Source organism: Watersipora subatra, chromosome 9, assembly GCF_963576615.1.
Source record: "Watersipora subatra chromosome 9, tzWatSuba1.1, whole genome shotgun sequence".
NCBI lineage: Eukaryota > Metazoa > Bryozoa > Gymnolaemata > Cheilostomatida > Watersiporidae > Watersipora > Watersipora subatra.
In genome coordinates, this window is record NC_088716.1 from 46,724,553 (window position 1) to 46,746,685 (window position 22,133).

General features: G+C 35.6%; 1 protein-coding gene across 2 annotated transcripts in view; it reads right to left on the bottom strand.

Moving 5' to 3' along the window:
• Positions 1-22,133, bottom strand: part of LOC137403574 (transportin-3-like) — a 37,429-nt gene that overhangs the window by 14,243 nt on the left and 1,053 nt on the right. Inside the window, exons 2-15 of one of the 2 annotated variants that reach the window (XM_068089535.1) lie at positions 20,073-20,162; positions 16,936-17,187; positions 15,821-15,913; positions 15,465-15,608; positions 14,912-15,087; positions 14,037-14,112; positions 11,405-11,614; positions 10,941-11,048; positions 9,387-9,475; positions 9,124-9,275; positions 8,268-8,465; positions 7,616-7,707; positions 2,358-2,578; positions 2,059-2,225 (exon numbers count right to left, since the gene is read on the bottom strand). In XM_068089535.1, the coding sequence (XP_067945636.1) occupies positions 2,059-2,225; positions 2,358-2,578; positions 7,616-7,707; positions 8,268-8,465; positions 9,124-9,275; positions 9,387-9,475; positions 10,941-11,048; positions 11,405-11,614; positions 14,037-14,112; positions 14,912-15,087; positions 15,465-15,608; positions 15,821-15,913; positions 16,936-17,187; positions 20,073-20,162 (2,068 nt within the window). The remainder of the gene's footprint in view (positions 1-2,058; positions 2,226-2,357; positions 2,579-7,615; positions 7,708-8,267; positions 8,466-9,123; positions 9,276-9,386; positions 9,476-10,940; positions 11,049-11,404; positions 11,615-14,036; positions 14,113-14,911; positions 15,088-15,464; positions 15,609-15,820; positions 15,914-16,935; positions 17,188-20,072; positions 20,163-22,133) is intronic. The other variant, XM_068089536.1, reaches the window with a different exon arrangement.

The following is a 22,133-nucleotide window of genomic DNA, read 5'->3' on the forward strand; positions in this document are numbered from 1 at the left end:
TAAACATTCTGTTCAATCCTAAAAGCTCCAATGCTTCAACGCTCCTAAAAAAATTGCCAATCTTCAGTTCTTTGCATAGGATAAACCACAAATAAAAATATGCCTGATTAGCCATATTGTCCTAGTGATATTTGAATTATAAATACATTGGCTCAACTGAGAAAAACTTCAACAAAATATACCATATTTTTTTAGTAGCATGATTAATGCAAAAAAAAATCTACTAACAGTCATACCTCGACATACGACCTTAATGAGTTCCGGAAGCAAGCTCAGATGTCAATTCTCTCGTATCTCAAATCAATTTTTCCTATATAAAATAACTAAATACGAATTAATTCGTTCCCACCCTCTGCAAACTCACCTAAAAAGAAATATTACGCTGGAAAAGCGTGTTTTTAATTGCTTTGACTCATTACCTACACTTACAAAGTAACAAATGCCAATCTAGTGGTGATTATCTGCAATAAAATTAAACATTATTATATACAGTACTGTATGGAGCACTAACCTTAACCGAGACGGATGGTAGCGAGCAACGGCGGTGTAAGAGAGATTAGAGGGCAACACATTCGGTACATACACTTTTGTGACGCTAATATACCGGACACTTTAAATTCAACTTAAATAAATTTAGCTTGCTAAGCGCAAACTTAAAAATAAGTTTAATTTTACACTAAAGTTAATTCTAATTTTGTCTTCTTTTTCATTTTGTATTATCTTCATCCAGCCTGGCTCTTTCGATTATTTAAAAGAGCCAGGCTCAAATATGACCATTTCTGGAATCTGGCTCTTGGAGCTTTTACCTTCACTTGTAGCCGGCCTTATCAAACTGATCCGATGAGAATGACAGAGCGACGCTGTTTTCATAACCAGCCTCTCGCATACTCGGCAACCTAGCCGCTGCATCGACAACCATCTCGTACGCTCGTATCTTAAATTTGTCTCGTGTCTCAAGAAAAAAATATCATTTTTTCCATATCTCAAATTTTTCATAAGTTGGAACACTCATCTCTCAAGGTATGACTGTATGCCTGAATCCTGCTTGGCAATTTGTTGGAGCTTTAATTTTTATGTCATTCTAAATTTAAAGAAATATTTTATTTTATATCTATATTTAAAAATGTTGCATAAAAGCTCATTGCACTCATTGATATGTTCGCTACAGTTTGCTGTCAAAACTAGTTTTTTATGTGCAATAGAAGAGGAGTTACGAGCGTCAATCCATTGTAAGATCAGATTACCACAACGATGCTATCAAATAATATGCTATCAATCTGCAAATTTCATAAATTATATAACAATAACCTATCAAGTGCTACCAAAACATTCATAAACAAGTGGCATAAATTAACCATACTTATAATACACACAGAAACAAAAATGTTTACATGGTTTGCTCGGCCAGTTGTGTTCTGATCGTTGCTTTCGATAAAATGAATATCTTTTGGTTGTTCAATACCTTCTACAATGACTTCTTCTGACCTCTACTCTTTTTATGCACAGTTGAACTAGTCGATATTAGCACCGAAACAATTTTTTTTAGCAGAGCAAATCTGTTACACTTTGCATTTTGCACAAATACATATAATGATAAATTTTTAGCTGAATGCGCGTTAAGCACAACTTTTAGCCTAAAACTAGTCGTTCCATTGTAAATGTAAAGCATTTTTATACAATTCAAAGTGTCAAGACTGCGTTACACAAGGAACTACTATTAGCCTGATAGTTATTAATTATTTTATGGTGTTGCTTTCAAAGTTTTGATGAAAAAAAACGAAAAACCTTGGAGTTGGACAACGAGAGAGAATTAATTGTATGGATGCAAACGATTCATTATAAATACGATTTTGTGGACACTTTTTTACTGATCACTTGCAATTATGGGTTCATAAAGATCTTGTTCGTAAAAAGGTGATGTTCAATTAAAGGGTAGCGCTCTATTTTTCAACCCTTCTCCCATAATGGCGGTCAAATAGAGGTAGTGGTCAAATAGAGGTGGTTTCATTATTATATAAAAATGATAAAACCCTATTTGCAAAAAATCACAGCACTAACCTTTAACGCATCCTGGATCTCGACCGAAGACATCAACAAGAATAGCCCCAAGATAGAGATAGCAGGAGTGAAGGTGTACTGCATAGAGGGAAACCATCAGCTCCACAAGAGGAGCTAGCAAAGGGGTAAAACTTGATCCAAGGTTTCTTATCACAAACCTTATACATCTGAAACAGCAATTCACGACTACAAGTTCTCAGCTGCGCCTATAAAACACTAAGCTCAAAATTAGGCCAACATTTTGCAAATCACACTGTGTAAGTTTTACTTTTTGGTTGAAAACCAAGTAGGAAAATTACCTGCAGCATTTCTCTATAATCTTGATATCAGACTGATATCTATGGCAAACATCGCTAAATGTTGACCAGAGTTCAGCAATAACCTCATAACATGGATGGAGACCATTGTCCATCGGTGGCACTCCATACCGAAGCACAGAGGTTAGTCTGTCTAGCCACAGACCTGGATCCCTCTTGGTAGATCGATCTGCCTTGCTCAGGGACTGCTCGACGAGAACCAGCTAAAACCAATGTGAATGACGTAATACCAGAAACTTTATAAACACATGTAAACTTGATTGCAGTGAACCACTATACTTATGGACAAAAGCATTTCTATAGTTTGATTTTAATGTTTAAACAGTGACATTAACAAATCAGAATGCAACAGCATCACCATTTATTTATGTATTACAAGATGTATTTAACACTCGTGTCAGTGTGTCCAGCTTATTAATAAATTGAATCAGTGAACTTATTGTTTGTGTTTGCTTATTGTTTGAAGTTTATTGTTTGTGGAACTAAAAAAGATAAAATGTATGTGATTGATTTAGAAAGCAGTTTAAGAGTGTCTCACATGCAGAGAACTGTTTTCCTGATTTAATGCAGACAGTTACATCTTAGAGATTTAGCTTTCATTAAAATATATATACAAATGTGAGTGTTTGTCATTGGTGTGTCCAGTTATAGCGGAATTTCCAAGTCTGCAGATAGGCAAGATAATCGACTAGGACAAGGGTGTTCAACCATTCAGAGTGAAGGCCACATGCAACACTGAGCCAATTCCAAAGGGCCAAGCGTTGTGAATTAGCTGAAGAGATATACAACTGAAGACAGCATGTTTGTTTCGTGCTTGTATTTATATTCTGTATGCATGAAATACTGCATCAAAGCAACAAGTATGCATGCAATGTACACATTCCCATGTGTATACCGAAAAATAATGAACAGAAGAAAATATTTTATTTTAGTTTATTTTTTCCAACAACAAATAAACTGTCCTGTTTTATTTAGAGAAGGGCCCTATTCCTGCACTAGAAATCTGTATACAGGGCTATTTACAGTTTTCAGTGAGAAACCTGGTACCACTTTTTTCTCACAACTCGCTCAATGTCAGGTTTTGTTGCCGATTGATGCAACTTTAAGCTGTTGCATCAGGTGGTTATTTGCAAAGGGTGATACTTGCTTTTTGTTTGCTTCATTTGACTGAAAAACTGCGCACAGAGATATGTTAAGCAAAATGGACTCAGTATTCTCAAGGCATGTTTATATATACTGGGATATGTGGCCTAAAGCAAAAAATCATGATAAAACTTGATAAGTTTGAGACAGTCATAGTGTTGCTTGAGACAGCCATCGAATTAGATTTCTATAAGTTCAAGCTGTATATCAACTTGTGTATGTTCTGGGTCAACACTGAAGGGATCAGAGAAGAGTTGTACTGAGCTCCTTGAATTGTCAAATAGAGGAAACCGCCTAACAAGCTCATCATAAAGACCTGTGACTATCTGAACTTACGAGAAAGATCAACAAGATTGTTTGTATTCTGCATTCGCTCTTGAAGGCTTTCGAAATGTGGACAGGTTCCATTTTCGAGTTGTCTTCTCCACAGCTGAAGTTTACTTTCGAATGTGGTGACATGCTGCCAGAGTAAAGAAATTTGCTGCTGCTTTCCCTGAAGCTGCTTATTTAATGTTGACATCTGCTCAGTGATGTCTGCTAGAAATGACAGCTCGTTTATCCATTTCACATCCAATAACTTTCTTTGTTCTTGCTCTTTACTTTTGGCGAATGAGTCGACCACATTTAGAAGACTAGCAAATCGACGCAAAGTTTTGGCATTGCTGAGTCATCGCACTTTGCAGTAATAAGTCACATCAATGAATGCGGAATCAATCTCCGCAAGCATTTGTTTGATTTGGAGGTGGTTTAGTGCTCTCGCCTTTATGAAATTGACTGTTGACGCAACTAGGCTCATCACATGGCCCATCTTCAAAGTTTGAGCTGCCAGATTCTCTTGGTGTGTTATCCAAGATAGATGAATGGTGGAATCTTCCATAACCTTGATTTCAAGAAAAGACCGATCATGCCACTCTGTGTGCCAGCCATTGCAGGCGCTCTATCTGTACACACACCAGCAAGTGTCTCATGGGGTAAATTAAACTCTGCTAGATGTTTTAACAGACTCTCAAACACGTCTTTGCTGGTTGTCATACCATGAAGGCTGGCCAGGGTAAGGAACTCCTTTGTTACATTGAAATGTTACTCAACCTCTCTTACCATAATGAGATGTGTCTGTTATGAAGATGAGAATGTCTGAGATGAGAATACTGTTATTGCTTGTATAAAATAATGGTTTTAATATCGACATATACGGTACGTGAACTCTGTTGACATCGGCGCAAAAGGGATGCTCATTGATTGAGTTGTGCGAATTTCAAATACCCTACAGGATGAAAATATTCGTTGGTCATAAAAATTCGCGATTTCGCGAACAGTCAATCCCGCGAATTATTAAATTCAGTGAATAATTAGTTCTATTTTTAATCACAAAAGAGAATAACTACTGCATCAAATTGAAAACTAGTCGCTAGCCTAGTTTTTAATGTAAATACTAAACATAATTGAGTTCCAAAACATTTTTAGAATCATTGCCTGAGCTTTGAGCTAAGACCATTGGCAATGCATCACATTTATTTACAAAGTTATTCGAGGTTGTCACAAGATATGCAGAATGGCTTCATCGCGAAAATAGCCGCGAGGCAGAAGTACTAAACGTAGCCGAGTTCCAAAACTTCATTAAAATCATCGCCAGGCTTCGAGCTTTATTGCCATTGCGTCAAACTTTTCAAAATTATTCAAGGTTTTTACAAGTTATTCGGCATAGCTTCAGCATAGCAAAAAAAGCTCTCCTAGTCTTTTTACATTAGAATCAACTCCATCAATCTCTAACACCGAAGTCAAGGACGATCATGATTCTGATCTGGACATTATGGTATGTATTTGATTTGCAGTGCAGATACGTTTTTCCATAATCAACTGCATTAGTTAATTCTTTTGTTTAAAAACCGATCGCTTTCATCAAATACTTCAGCTATTGTTTTTGTACTTCCTCAACACTCATTAATATTTTTTCTTTTTTGTGTTTACTGCAGATTGAGAATGAAACAACTTACTCCGATTACGAAAACTAGAGACAAGTAGTAATATTCATCAAGGCAGGAATATTGGCAGAGAGGCAACCAGTCAACCTAGACCCCTTCATCGACAACAACTCCTTGATATCGCTGTAGCAAACATGATTAAATTGTATATTTTATTTCATGTATAGATATATTATAATTTATTACAAACTTGAGTGTACAAATAAAATATATCAAATACAAATAAAATTTTACAAACAATGAATGGAGTAAATATAAACAGTTGAGTCCATATGGCGGTTGTCTAGCAATAAAATTAAACTGGTACTCTTGATATGTGAATACTATCTTGATATGTGAATACCAGAGTGTAATGGTGCTTTCTGACTAGTTATTTTGGTAATAGCAGCTCTGTCGCTGTCACCGTCTTGGGTAGGTGTTGAAGGCGATTCTCTCGCTACTACATGGCTGGTAAGGAAGTTATCATTGGAACTCTCCTCGTGGCTTACTATTACAAAGTTCTGCCGGTTGGCCAAAGATTTGTGCTCGTAAAGGCGTTTTTGTTCCTTTTTTAAAAACAGATATATTCTTCTCGTAAGTAGCTGCGGTCACTTCAACCTCAATTTCCAGACCTCCCTGAATGATTGGTGATCTTCTAAGAATGACATCTACCACCCTTGCAATCATTGTTCTTCGGTGTATGATGAAAAATCTCTCTCACACTAAAACAAATAATGAAGCAGTAGGGATGGAAAAAATTAGTATTGCGTTTTACCGAAGAACCAAAGTAAAATTCAACTAATTTAGTAAATGTAAAAAACTCATTACTTACCACAAGTTGTTGGCTTATCAAAGGCCTCCAAAGTGATGAATATTCGTGAAAACCTCTGGACGCAGCAAAAATTGTTTACCGTAGAATAGCATGATCGCCTCACAGTTGTAAGCTAAATATAAACCGGAACACACGGTGTGCACATGCGTAGGAATAACTATTACTAGCCGCAATAGAGTTAACTTTTCCTAGAGAGTGGCAGTTTTCAGCCGCGAATAAATTCATCCACGAATATGCATGAAAAGACAATTTTTGCGAAATATAACTCCGCGAATAAATTCATCCTGTAGGGTATTATGAAATTTTATCAGGTGGATGAAGGCTCCCAGATAAAAGGTGGATGAAGGCCGCATGTGACCCCAGGGCCACCTGCTGTACGGCACTACAGTAAGTGGCTACACTGCTAACAAAGGAATAATTGTGGTCACAGTCACTCCATCGGTTAAAATACACTTCAAGCGCTTGGGAACATACTATTGGTTATTACTAGCAAGCTTGAAAATATTACACCTAAATATCATTACGCTATTAAGCTAGCTTCAGACTCTTACTAGCTTGAGTTACTCAAATTTATTGGGTAATAATCTTATTAACAGTGTAACGCCGGGCATTCATCTAGTCTATACTAACTTTGTATCATTTGTATACCAACATTGAAGAACACTTTTTAGAAAAGAATAGCAACCGTACACATCCTCAATCATAGGCATAAGGAATCTCTGCCATGTTAGTACAACCTGTAGAGGAACATAAAGGAGCCTTAATAAGGGTCTGGGCAGTTACATGCGTTGCGTGAGCTACATGTAAGTATCTTCCTAGAAAACTTGTTTCCTAGTATCTTTTTAGGAACTTTAAATTGAGTCAGGTAGCGTAACTAAATAAGGTTATGAGATGAGTGCGGCAATGCAGTCATAGGGCAATGCAATCATAGGGCAATGCAATTGTAGGATGCTCTAGAAAGAGGCTTTCATTGTCTATGAACATCAGTAACGATTATTAAGTATAGTGCATGCTGTTGCTCCTATGATGTGAATCTTTATCTCTGAGCACTTTTGCAAAGCTATTTGATTACAAATGTATTAAGCACATGTACAAGTCTGGTCAACTGCAACTAGAAACAATGTTTCTAAGGAGAAATTAAGATAGCCATTACATAACAGTTCCTAATATTATGGACTGTAGCAAGTATACCTCCATGTATAAATGTAAAATGGCTGCGCAAGAGTTGCTTGTTCACTCTAGTCGGCTCGCAATACATGGTAAATCAAACCGTCATCATAGTTTTGTTAGTCACAAATGAATACCTTTTTAAGTGGCTCCACCTGGTAACTGCATAGCTGCTTTACTCCCTGTGATAGTTGCTGACCCGAGAACTTGGATAAAATCACTGCTGCCGCTACATAGAAACCGGGATAAATCTTTAAATTTGATTGAACGGTTACTAGCTTCCCACCATTTAATTTCAGGCAGCATTGTTTATCGAGGGTGGAGTTACTGTTAATAAAAAAAGAGCCTGCTGCAGGATAACATTGAAAACACACCTAAATCTATGTGTATAAAACCTACGTATAATAGACCTACCCATATGTCTGCATTTATGTTTAACAAACCTAAAATATACCTACATATATAGATAATGTACACCTACACCCATTACCAATGGAACATTGAATACACCGATATATCTGTGGTAACTGAACATCGAATAGACCAACTCATTTATGCATTCACAGCCTAGAATGAATAATCTATGTACACACATAGTAAAAGTACTATGTAGAACATAAACACATCCAAATTTACTGTTGTATAGAATAAAAAATTCTCACTGAAGCCCTCAGATTATAACTTTACTCTTTTTACCATGACATCTGAAATAGAAACTAATAATTCAGTCTCATCTTTACTCACATATACAAGATTAAAATCTAAACAATACACACAGAATGTCCGAACCTTTTATAAGTTTAACTGTACTATCACTAGTTATGTTAAACGAGTCCATCTCCTCTACCACTTGAAGCATCATGGGAAAACTTTGTAACATTTGACTCTCTTCAGCGCATGTCCCGCATATTTGATCTAGCGATGTGGCAGCCATGTTAGATAATTTTGGATTTCGAAGACATAATAACAGCAACTGCAGAATAGTATCTAAAAACAGGATGAACAAAGCGGGTAAATGAGTGTTATAACATCGAGGAAACAAGGTTTGCAAAACATTGGAAATAGTTCAGAGGAAGCCTCAATAAGTTAGGGACCAAAAGAGAAAACAACTTCTAATCACCTATATGATTAAGAACATCAAATGGATTATACCGAAATTAGTTTCATGACACGACTACTTTCAATAGCAAATTTCTCAAATAATGCAACGCCTAGCTAGATCACACCCTCTTGCCTAGATAAATAACCAGTTATGCATAATAGAAATCTATGCTACACACTTTTTCATTACTCGTTTTCTGAGAATCACAACAGTAAGAAAAAACACATGGTATTGTGTCAGAGCGAACAGCACTTGACTGCGGTACAAACTTTTTGATCCTAGTTGTTTAGCTAACTAAAAACCTTGAAAAGAGTCGAAAAAGCACAAAAGTCTTACAAAAAGAAAAATACTGACTCCGCTACCAACTATCCTAGTTTTTACTTTATTGTAATTTCATAATGGCTGGTATGAGTGAATCAAACTTGGACATATGCATCTATCACACAACTGGTTCACACTCAAAGCCTAGTCAAATGAGAGCGACTTGAGTAAAAATTTAACACAAAGGTGAGAAAAATGAGAAAGAGAGACTAATAGATGTACCGAGTGTACTAGGGTTGTGTCGTATCCACTGATTGAACTCTCCAAGGAGAGCGACACAGGTGTAAGTGAGAGCCACGTGGTGCCTGTCAGGAGGAGAGCAGTACTCACACATGACTGTATTAATCACCTTCCGCACAATGACGTCTTCCTTCCTACAAAACGGATTGCACGTTCATCTACTGAGACCTAAGCTCTACGATTTCTAATATATATGACCAAACCTTGGTTAATACCAAACCTAAACGAGAATCTAATCTACTCACGGATCTATGTTGGCTGCCACAGCACACATTACAAACAGGTAAGCCTCTGAGACATTCCAAGGTAGACCAGAGCTCAGCTGAGTTGAGAGCTGTAATAAATGTGATATCGAGTGTAAAACCCTGTAATATATGAGATACATACAGAGTGTAAAACACTGTAATATATGTGATACCGAGTGTTAAACACTGTAATATATGGGATACCGAGTGTAAAACACTTTAATATATGTGATACAGAGTGTAAAACACTGTAATATATGGGATAGCGAGTGTAAAACACTGTAATATATGTGATACAGAGTGTAAAACACTGTAATATATGGGATACCGAGTGTTAAACACTGTAATATATGGGATACCCAGTGTAAAACACTGTAATATATGTGATACAGAGTGTAAAACACTAATATATGGGATACCGAGTGTAAAACACTGTAATATATGGGATACCGAGTGTAGAACACTGTAATATATGTGATACAGAGTGTAAAACACTGTAATATATGGGATACCGAGTGCTAAACACTGTAATATATGGGATACCGAGTGTAAAACACTGTAATATATGTGATATCGAGTGGTAAACACTGTAATATATGTGATACAGAGTGTAAAACACTGTAATATATGGGATACCGAGTGTAAAACACTGTAATATATGTGATACCGAGTGTTAAACACTGTAATATATGGGATACCGAGTGTTAAACACTGTAATATATGTGATACAGAGTGTAAAACACTGCAATATATGTGATGCTGAGTGTTAAACACTGTAATATATGGGATACCGAGTGTAAAACACTGTAATATATGTGATACAGAGTGTAAAACACTGTAATATATGGGATACCGAGTGTAAAACACTGTAATATATGTGATATCGAGTGTTAAACACTGTAATATATGTGATATCGCGTGTAAAACACTGTAATATATGTGATATCGAGTGTGTAACACTGTAATATATGGGATATCGAGTGTGAAACACTGTAATATATGTGATACCAAGTGTAAAACACTGTAATATATGTGATATCGAGTGTTAAACACTGTAATACACAGTCAATAGAATGCTAATGTTTGTAATAAATATCTGACCTACGCTGAAAGCTATTAAGTATATATATGAAATAATGCCTGTAATATGTATGGGTATATATTACAGGCTAAAGTTTTCCAACACAACTATTGAAGGTTTTATTGAATTATGGAACATAACTAGATGCAAGTGGCAAACAATATTAGTATATTGTTTCAAATAGCAGTGTCAAATACTTTCGGACTAAATCCATGTTTTTTCTCTTGTTTGATTGTTCAGACTCTACCTATCACTAACCAAATGCATATCATTCTGTTGTTGATAAAACGTTAAACATTTAGATTAAGCTTTTCAGTAAAATTTTCATATGTATCTTACTTTACATATCATTAGCCCAATGTGGTACTATAGAGCTGATTGCAACTAGGATATTTTTCATGATTACCAATTATTGTCAATATACATGTTAATTGGTTGATTGCACCAGCATAAGAGTGTACTTGCATTCTTACCTCCCGAAAAAGTTTATTTGAACTGACAACGAACACGACATCTTTAATAAGCTCGCTGGCTCTCAGCCTGAAGTCAAAGAAGTCATCAGAACGTTCTAGAATTCCTTCCTACAAACACAACCCATTGCAATATTGGTGAAACTAAAGTTTTATTCATCAATTGGTCATGGAAAGGTTTAGAGCAAAATATATGAACCAACGAGTCTCATTCACTGATAGATCCATCTAGTACATTACTGGATTTGGCAAGGATGAATATTGGCAAGTATGAAATATTGGCAAGTAGTCAAATAGAAAACAAGTACTATAGCATGACATAAGAATTACAATACTTTGTGCTTCTAATGGACGCATTCGATAAAGCTACATGTATTTAGCAAGCAAGGCCTAAGGATACAGCTACACAAACTCAAGTTACAATCATAACGCAATGATAAGTTTGACTGCATAACTGAAGGACAAACCTGATCGGTGTCCAACTTGACATGGTTGCAGAGAGATAAAATAACTTTTTGTACAAACGGAGAGAACTGAGCATTCAATGAAGAGTCATCTAATTGGTACAAGCTCTCTGATAGGCTGTACCAAAAGTTAAAGCAGATCTCTGCTACCTCGAATGCCTCGTTATCCAGGGTTGAGCAAATCAATTCCAGTTGTGAAAAGCTTCCTAGCCCCTTCAAGTGATAATATTTTGCATGTCAGAGACCCATTTTTATAGCATATTTAAATTCTATCTCATGTAAGAAGTCTTTAACTAGTTTTACTAGCCATTGACAAAGGTTAGGTAAATGTGGAATTCGGAATGCTGAGCTCAGACTCAACAGTTGTGTGGAGAATCCCTCTAACTATTTTAACATTAAAAACAATTGAAAACAAACGGAACATTCAATTAGTTTAGTTTTATCATAAGTTATGGTTTACTAAAATCTGATATTCTTTTACTAAATATTACTCTTACTTATCAATTTTTCTCTTTTCTATCAATTCCAGGCTCACTAATACTGCATTTAAATCAAGCTCAATGTGAAGCATGCAGGAGTCAAAACTGTTTTACATAAATCTTACAAAATAACAAGACAAGGTGACTTTTTAAAACGCTTGTTTCAACAACCAACTTATAATAGAAAATAAACAAAGGAAAAAAACAAAAACTCGTCTAACGATACACCAAAGGAAGTAACAATGAGGCAGAGATAAATCCTGTAGCAAAGCCAGTAGAGGGCAGACCTAACTCTCATAATCAAAAGAAACAGCCACTAAAAAGAAGATAACTTCTCCAGGCAACACACGAATATAAGATTATTTGACTGGCTGGAGTGCAACGCTCAACTATTCTATGAGGCTGATTCCAACACTCTTGACTTCGTTGACCTGCGATGGATAAAAAGAAGAGATAGGGAGATTTCAATGAAAAAGTAGGTGTAATACAAATGATGAAGTAACTTTGTGTAAGGATGGAACAGAGCAAATCCCCACCCAGCTGCAGTTTAGAATTTGTTAAGTGCAAAATACATATAACTCCCAGCTTTTACGCTGCTACCAATGGGCTCTATACATAAAGCTGTGGTTTTATCAATAATACAAATGTTTTCATGCTAACATGCTCATACCATGTAAGAGCACACTTAATTCAAATGCTTTTTATGAAACTGAAGATATCATCAACAGAAATAGATGCGAGTTGGGTTCACAAATATGCTCAACACTACATGGTATTCAGTTTCAATGGTAGAAAAGGACACTTTTAACGTATTCTCATACCCTGGTACTCAGTTCTGAAAATAATAGCCTCTAATGCATCATAATCTAAGCAAAAAAGTACGTGTACGAGTATTTACTCATTAACTTATGATTTAATATACGAGGGTATTTGAATTGCATCGTCATGGACCTTTTTAGACCTTGGATTAGGTTACCCGTTTAGAATGCCACAGAGTCTAATGTTAGTAATCATAGCCTACGAAATAGGGCATTTTCAAATTTTCCAAAACAAACTAAGTATTACATGTACAGCATTTACTGGGAGTTTAATTTTTACAAGAGGTTGCTGATTTTCAGCGCATCATACATCTCAAAATTATCCATTTACATTACTTATGTACTTACAATACATACGTACCTACATCCTAACAATAACCAACAATAACTGAGTACCGAAAATACCTATCCATCTACATTACATATAAGCAAAAATTAATGCTCACCTGCTTGAATCTAAAATGACGTTAAAAACGTGAATTTTTTTATTAACTATATGTTGAAAAATTAATAAGAAGTAAGTCTAACAAGAGCCATGGTATGCAGATATACGGTAGAGATATATCTAGTGTAAACACACAGGAATACAAAGCACTACACTTTTATGATTACATAACAAAATTAGTTTTTGTTTATTATACATAGTCATTGTTCAAGTCTTATTCCCAATCCTTCATTTTTTTTGTGACGCCATTTTATCGTTGGTGACCCTCTTTATAGACAATTTTATCATTAAAAACAGGAAGCTTTTGCAATGAATTTTTGAAAAAAACGCTTTTTTTTTGCAAGTTTTTTTATTATAGTATCAAAACAACACCAAAAAGTACTATTAAATAAAAGAATAACGATCGTTTTTTACAAATATGGCGGCTTTTTCGTGAACGAGCGCATGTGCAAACGGCTTGATGACGTAAAAAAAACATGATGGATACAAGGAGATATACTTGATATATAGCAGATATATGGGGATAGAAAGATACAAAAAAATTATAAGACAATAGCATTTGAGGACGATAAAAAGAAACAGCAACCAGTAATCGAGTTTTCTATAGACGGAAACCCATGAATACATTAAATGACAAAAATATAATCGCAGGCCTTATAAATGTTTAATTAACATATTTTTTATAGAATCCTAAAACAATATTTGTGATTACACAAGATGAAAAAATAATTGAAATGACGAAAAGGGTAAAGGAACACAAGAAAACCCATCTATCCACACATTTGGCAGACTAAAAACTTCGAGCAGACTTGGAGGTTATAGCAGAGATGAATCAAATTACAAAGAAAAGGGTGAGCACCTTTATAAAACCAACATGTAACAATGCTACCAACCTTATTAGGAAACTGTACCAGAGCTTCTATAAAGGATTCAGCCATTTCTGTGAATATTCTTGCAAAATTTAAACACCTGCAATAATGAATGTAACCACCGATGCATCACTAACCAATGCAACCACCATCACTAACTACTAGCTGCAATTGACTAAACTGATTGTATGGGCAATTACACTACGCGTAATCTAGACAGTTTTAATAGGATTTTATTTAAAATGCTGGAAACATCATCTAGCATAAGTGATAAAGGATAAAAAATCCTCAACATCACCGTGAATTGGCAGAAGCAGTCTATTAAATTAGTAAAACCACTGAGCAAATAAAATAGAAGCGAATACATTTGTTTTCACTTATTATCAAAGCACAGAATAATTATTGGCTGCATTGTTGGCCGCAGTTACAACTCAATAGTGGTGAAAGATCTATTCGGTTTACAGAGAATAATTTATGGAATTTCTTAAATGCCAAGCTGTTGATTCAGTGTAAATAGGCTGTTGGGCAAACACCAATTTTGTAATGTTTCGGCACGTCGGTCAAAATCGGCAAACCATCAAAACCCTATAATTAATCTAAACACATTGAAATATTCAACTTCAGGTATACAAGTACAAAACAGTAACGAGCTTATGATTGGCCTAAAAATTATATCATTATTTCAGCAAATGTAATAGGGTAACAAAAGAAAACGGGCAAACACAAAGTGCTATGCATATTCGACACTATGAGGCAAATAAAATGCCGATACTATGTTTTTAAATTGATAAACCCACTCTAAAGCCAACATATACAAGGTGCCACAAAATATTACGACAGCGGTTATCAAGAGATTCAGCATGTCGCAATACATTATCAATGAAAGCATTTGCAATGACCTGTCGGTGTCAGATTGAGCAGCGCAGTGTATATAATTGTTGTGCAGTGCTAGAATTCGTTCAAAGAGTGCCTGTGCAAGGTGTCCGTATCTGTTTATGTCTTCACACTGGTAGAGCGCTGAGCATAAGCAGTCCGTTGCTGCCTCATGCAACTGAGACTGGCTGTTTGCGTCCATCTGCAACCAATAGTGTCTTACGCAGATAATGCAGGATCGTTTTAACCATGAAACACAATTTACAAACAATAAAAAAAATCTGAGAAACAGTGATCAGACAACTGAAACATGGTAGTTCTAACTAACTCTATTACAACCAAGTACATACAGGAGTATTTTGAACATAAACAAACTGATAATGAAATCTTAGAGAATGCCAGAAAACATGAGTGATTTGTAATCGCTAGTTTTTTTCCTGGTTGAACTCTAACAATACTTTACAGAGAACCTAAGGTGTATACTTACAGGTAAGTAAATTGATTCAGTACACAATAAATACAGGTACTGCGATGTTTCATTCTATAGCACTAAACTACGCCTCAGGTAAAGAAACTTACAAGAAAGTGAAATATGGCTGGAATGAGCTGGGACTGTTGTATCTTATCAGCAGGCACCGCACCAATATTAAACCAGCTGCTCAAGCACTTTAGCAGTTTGCTGCATAGCACCTGGTCTGTATGGAAATGACTGAGACATGCAAGCTGTAAAATAACACAAATAGATAATTGTAGATTGCCGCAGTTGTGATGGGACAACTTCCAAATACCTGTCATGAGAAGATAATTCCAAGGGACAACTAACACTCAGCATAGCTACATGATATGATTGTAAAAATATTGTGGTAAAATATGGTTGAACCTACTCTCAGAATATCAACGACAAGAAAAACAAGAGCAACATTGAAATCACTTACTAAAAATTGGTGTACGCCATCAAATGAATCTAACAGAAGATCTGTAACCTCCGTTCTCCTGTTCTTTCCCAGTCGAAGATGCCTGCTTGAAACCTAAGGGTCATACAGTACAATATCTGCTAACAAACGTTCACACGTACGGCATAATATCTGCTCACACAAGGTCGCATGTACAGTATAATATCTGTTAACACAAGGTCATATATGCAGTATAGTATCTGTTAACAAAAGGTCACGTGTATACAGTATAGTATCTGCTAACACAAGGTCATGTATATAGTATAGTATCTGCTAACTCAAGGTCATGTATACAGTGCAATATCTGCTAGCCTGTCTAGACAAACTGTTGTTTTTGCGCAGCTATCCCTGGTTGAGCGGGGTAAACAAAACAACAGATTGTCACAAGACGCACTACACCTGCTGCATCAGATGCACGAAAAAGGAGTTGTTCTCTCCCGTCTATGCGGCGATGTTATGTCGATCGCTCCATTGGTAATCATAACGGATTTCGCGCAAGAATTTATGTAGAAAAAATAAGATAACAAAGTTTAACCGGAGACCAGTCTTTGTTGTAAACTTTAGTAGAACTTGAGAACTTAGGCAACAACAGCAACTAAACACGTTGTTATTTGCGTGCTCAGTCAGTTTTATTTGTATTTTTGTATCAGTCAGTTTTATTTGTTCAAATAGATTTTATTTTTATTTAGTTTATTCTTAAATTATTCTTATTATTATTATAATTCTTATTATTTATTCTTAAAGTTTATTCTTATTCTACTGCAGAGACTGGTCTCTGGGTTAAACGCTTCCATCTTATTTTTTTCTAAATAAATTTTTGCGCGAAATCCGTTATGATTACCAATAGAGTGACCGACATAACATCACAGCCAAGCCGCATAGACAGAAGATAGCAACTCCCTTTCAGTGCAGCTGATGCATCAGGTGCAGTGCGCCTTGTAACAAGCTGTTGTTTTCCTCGCCGCGGGACAATTCCGCAAAAAACAACAGTTTGTCAAGACAGGCTAAATATCTGCTAACACAAGGTCATGTATATAATATATTATCTGCTAACACAAGTTCATGTATACAGTATATCTGTTTATCCAGGTGCAGACCTCTTCAGGTAACACTGTGAGCACCTCCAACAGCACGTGGTAGGAGCTTGGGTTTGGAGCAAACTTGCCAAGCAAATCAGGCACAGCATTTTTCCAAGTGGCCATTAGCAAAGCAAGATCAGCGAGCGCGAGGGAAAGTTGAGTGATGACTGCTGCCGTAGTGTTATTATCACAAGAGGCAATATGATTGAGCAAGGAATCTTTGAGGCAGCCATGAGACTCGGGAGGTAGCTCATAGAAATGATGCTGTATCTACAAAATAGACATTCACAAATATCACTCATCACTCAAAAGTATAGCATAAGAAACCAGACCTTAAACCAATCAGGATGTAGAAACCAGACCTTAAAACAATCAGGATGTAGAAACCAGACCTTAAAACAATCAGGATGTAGAAACCAGACCTTAAACCAATCATGGTGTAGAACAAGTATGATGCTGATGTCAAACACTAGCTAAGCAACATTTGAACAGACTTCATCGATTTTGTTCATGGTCTGAAATTCAAGCGAGAAGTGGGTTCTGTGATTGAGCCATGCCAGCCAAAAAGCATGCAGCAGAACAGCTTCAGCCAAACTTCATTTGGTTTTGCGACGCACTAGCTATTCCCAGGCTTGATTAAATAATTGATGATTGGCAAATGTAATTTCTACACAACTTGCTGTTTGCTCGTAATCAGTTTATCCACATTGTTTATCCGACGCAAATATAATCGTAAAAATTAAAACAGAAAAATGCTGGCGCCAGGTCACATTTTTTGAGACAATGAATTGCATTGATTGAAGTTCAGCTTCATTAATGTGCTATGCAATTTTTACTACATTGTTGCTGCCAGTTTATTCGATGGAACTACTCTTTGGGTTGAAAGTGTGCAACACTAAATTGTAAGTTTCAAAAGTAAGAAAACACTGTTACTGCTCGACCACTGAAAGAGATTAGAAAAAACTGTTAAGCATTGTCAACGCAAGTTGCAAAACTGGCTATAAGGGTGAAAAATGCCTTCCCAAACCAAAATTCTTGTTTAGTAGCATATCTTTACATAGATAACTTCTATTCGTTAACCAAGAAAGATAAGTGTTTAAAATGGTGTACCGGTGACAGAATTTATGCATTTTACAAAAATAATTATAGGAAAGACAACTTTATTTAAATTAATAGTCGTTTCCTCTTGAAGCCATTTGTAATAGTCTGCATGCTTGCGCATGAACAGCACCTCAGATAAGTCTTGTCAATATTTGTACTGATGTAGCCAACTGACCAATTACAGAAATTATTACTCTGGACCATGTCATTTGCTGTTGCATGTGGCTTTTGACAAATTTGGTGTAACATAACCAAGTATTAGTCAAGAAAACATATCATATCACTAATATAATTATGGAAGAGTTTTCATTCTACCACATTCCTTGAATCTGTCTTGCAAACCCCATGGCGTATCACTGTCTATGAATATAAGTACAATCCTACTTCGACTTACGAGCTTAATGCGTTCCGAGACTGAACTCGTATGTTAATTTGCTCGCATGTTGGTGCAATTTATTTATATATAGAACAATTAAATATATATTGATTGGTTTCCATACTCTGAAAAATGCAAATAAAACACTCAAAACAAGATATTGTAACAGAAAGAACATGTTGGTTATTGTCCTAACTTACCACATGCTTTCAAAAAGCAACAAATAAAAAATAATGCAAGGAAATGTGATTAATTAAAATGTAAAATTAAATACAGTACATACAAATAGCAGCTAACGCTAGCATTTGCCAGAGAGGGAGATATAAGTTATCCTTCATTACGACAGTCGACTTTGATAAATCTGGATTTTATCAATGTCTTCAAAGACAAACTTAGAAGCAAACCTAAAAGCAAACTTTCATTTTCTTTAAAATTATAACTCCTTCGGCGTTAATAGTTTGAAGTTTCTCGCTAGTTAGCTAATTTTTCCTTTGTTTCGCTTTCACGACCAGCCTTTGTCGCCCTTTCAACCTGTTGCAATTAGGACAAACACAGGTGTCGTCACAAAGGGTTAATGCACGACCACTAGCCAACTTGTCCGAATGTCTATTTTTATAGTTTTGATAGATAGCACCGGCCTTTTCACATAGCATCGTTTCAGTACGCTGTCACCGGCCAATTGTTTATCTTTTATCCAATACCTGAGCAGTCTCTCCATCAGCGATCGTGAAGATCGCTGTGCCGTTTATAAACTATGGTTAGTTCTCTTGCGAACTAAATGCCCTGAATATAATCCTTCTGTTTGATAATTGTGGATGTATTTCTGTCAAATTGCTGAGCTAGCTCAATCACGCATACACATTTCGCATATTTTTCAATAATTTTCCGTTTAATATTAACTGTTATCATTCGCTTTTTCTTTGCATTATCTTTCATTTTACTGGCAAACTTATGGTCAACGCACAGTACTTTTAATTCACATAATTCTACAATGAAAATCGCGCACAAAAAACACGGTACAAAAGTATAACCTGAGCAGTTGAAAAATACAGAGTGATGCTGTTCTCATAAAACACCTCCGGCATACTTGGCAACTGACTCACGTGCTCGTATCTCAAACATGGCTCGTATGTTAGTTCTAACACTTGCTTAAAAGCTGGCTCGTATCTCAAGTTTCTTGTACGTTGGAGCACTCGTATGTTGAAGTATTACTGTAATACTATATCACTAAATTACAATAGCTTGAAAGTCAGTAAAGTTTAAAATTAGTTGAATTTTTCAAAGTTGCTATCAAACCTAACTGAAAACTATTAAAACATGTAAAATCGCCTAATTTTAGCTGCAAAATGGGTATGGAAACCGCGCAATTTTAAATTTCTAATATTGCTCAATAAAAGATAAAATGCATAGCCGTCAGCATCTCACCTTCCCACTGCTCACAAAACAGGTCAAAGGATGCAAATACAAAAGTGGCTTCACCATAAAAAAATCAGGACAAACTTATTGTATGAAGTTGTTAAACATAATTCTCACGTCCCACTCTCCTTATGAATAACATTTCATCTGAGACAAGACTTGAAATTATGCCTTTATATCGACAGAATGAAATATAGGTAAATAACTCAGCGCACAAAACCCCACATCGTTCATTGAAGGCTGCTAGAAAGCCGCAACATACTTTCGTTCTCATAGTGTGTGCAGCAAAATAGCTTGATTCCAAATCTCGTTGATGGGAGAGAAGCTGATCAGCTATAGTCCATGCATAAACCTACAAAAGAAGCCATTAGGTTAACGGTGCAATTTCAAACACCCAAAGGTTCATATAGTACTGAAAACGGAACAATGCAGATAGCGACTAGCAAATGTTACACCAATGGACATCTCAGTAAACTGCAGTCATCAGCAGTGAGTCCCAAACAGCCATTGCATACCTCACAAATGAATTATGTCCAGTGATGTATCTTTAAGCCGTGCCAGACATGAGTGACTTTCACAAAGATATGAAACTATGCCATGCATTTTTTGATAACAAAATTTAGCTGAACAAGAAAAAAGGCAAAATGTTATAAAAATATTTTGTTGAATAGTGCTTGTGAGGGTAGCACTCTGCCTGCTCGTACAGAAAGAGAATTTTGAACGGTTTAACCATGCTCTTGAGTCCCGATTCCCTTTGGGTAAATATAAAAAATATCCATCATCAAATGGGTGCAACGAGAAGTATTCATTGTATCTATCAACTTGAAAGTTTCTCTCTACATGCCGATTACAACAATTGACACAGCTTCTCTAACAATTAGAAGTAGAGGAACTATAATAATAATCTATAATATCTATAGGTACCAACCTATAGATATTATAGATCATTAAACAATAGATAAACAATTTTAGAAATTAAAATGTAAAATTTAATTACTTTTGTGGCAAGAGATGTTGGTAGCAAGTTTCAAATATTTTTGCAAACTGTAGTGTTGACTTTTAGACTAATGATTCGAAATATTTTGCACTATGTCTTATAAGTGATTGAGTGAAGCCATTTGGATTACTTGCATTGCAAATCAAAAAACTGAAGACGAAAAAAAGTTAATAAGCAACTACTGTGATATTTCGACATACGAGTGCCCAATTTACAAGAAATTTGAAGTATGAGTAAAATTTGGACCGTTTTTGCCTAGAAATACGAGACAAATTAGAGATATGAGCATACGAGATGGTTCTAGATGCGGCTGTTGTATTAGGTGACTGAGTAAAAAGAAACATTGATAAGAAATTTGCGTCAGATAAGTTCAAAAAAGTTTTAGAAAAGCTGGCTAAAAATGGAAGCAAAGCAAAGAGTGATGCCGGAATAAAATAACAAAGGAGAACGAAAACAAAATTATAATTAAGTCTATTGTAAGATTAAAAGTTATTTCTAAGTGTGTGCATAGTATAAACTTAAAGTTCATGTTCTGTTAGTGTAGCTGTCAAGACTCTCACACCGCCGTTAGCGTCTTACGTCTGTTTCTAAGGTAAGAATTCTATACAGTACTGTACATAATAATGTTGCATTTTGTTGCAGATCTTAACCACTAAATAGGTATTTGTTATTGTGTGAGCGTAAATGGTGAATTAGAATAATAAAAAACACATTTTTCCTTCTTACTATTCTGTTATAGGTGCTTTTGTCCAAAGGGTGAGACCGAATCAATTTGCTTAAATTTAGTTATTTTATATCAAAAATATTGCTTTGAGATAAGGAAAAAGTTACATACAAGCTCTGTCGCGAAACGCATTAAGGTCTTATGCCATGGAAGGACTGTAGTAGTAAGGTAATATTTTTGCTAGCTGAGATCTTCATAGAAAAAAGCAAGAAGCGGCGGAACGTTAAAAGAACAGGAGTCGAAACAAACAGTCTAGACAAGTGTAAATATATTTAGACAGGACACGATCTCGACAAAAATACAGCATTTGGAGGGAGAGTTGACGACAAAATCATTGAATTGAAGTATAAATCGCTTAGTCAGATATTGGCAAGTGGATGGTCGACTAAAGGCGAATTGATTGAAATCAATGCTTTTCGAATACTGTTTGTGTGACTCAACAAAATTAGTTTTTAAATCCAGCATAAACAATGGAAAATTTTTAAACCTATATAAAGAATATGTTTAAAGATTGAACAGAAACATTCTTGGGGTAGAAAACTAATTTTGTTCATTGCTAAATACTGAAAGTTTCAGACTTGATCATAATAAAATGAAGTAAA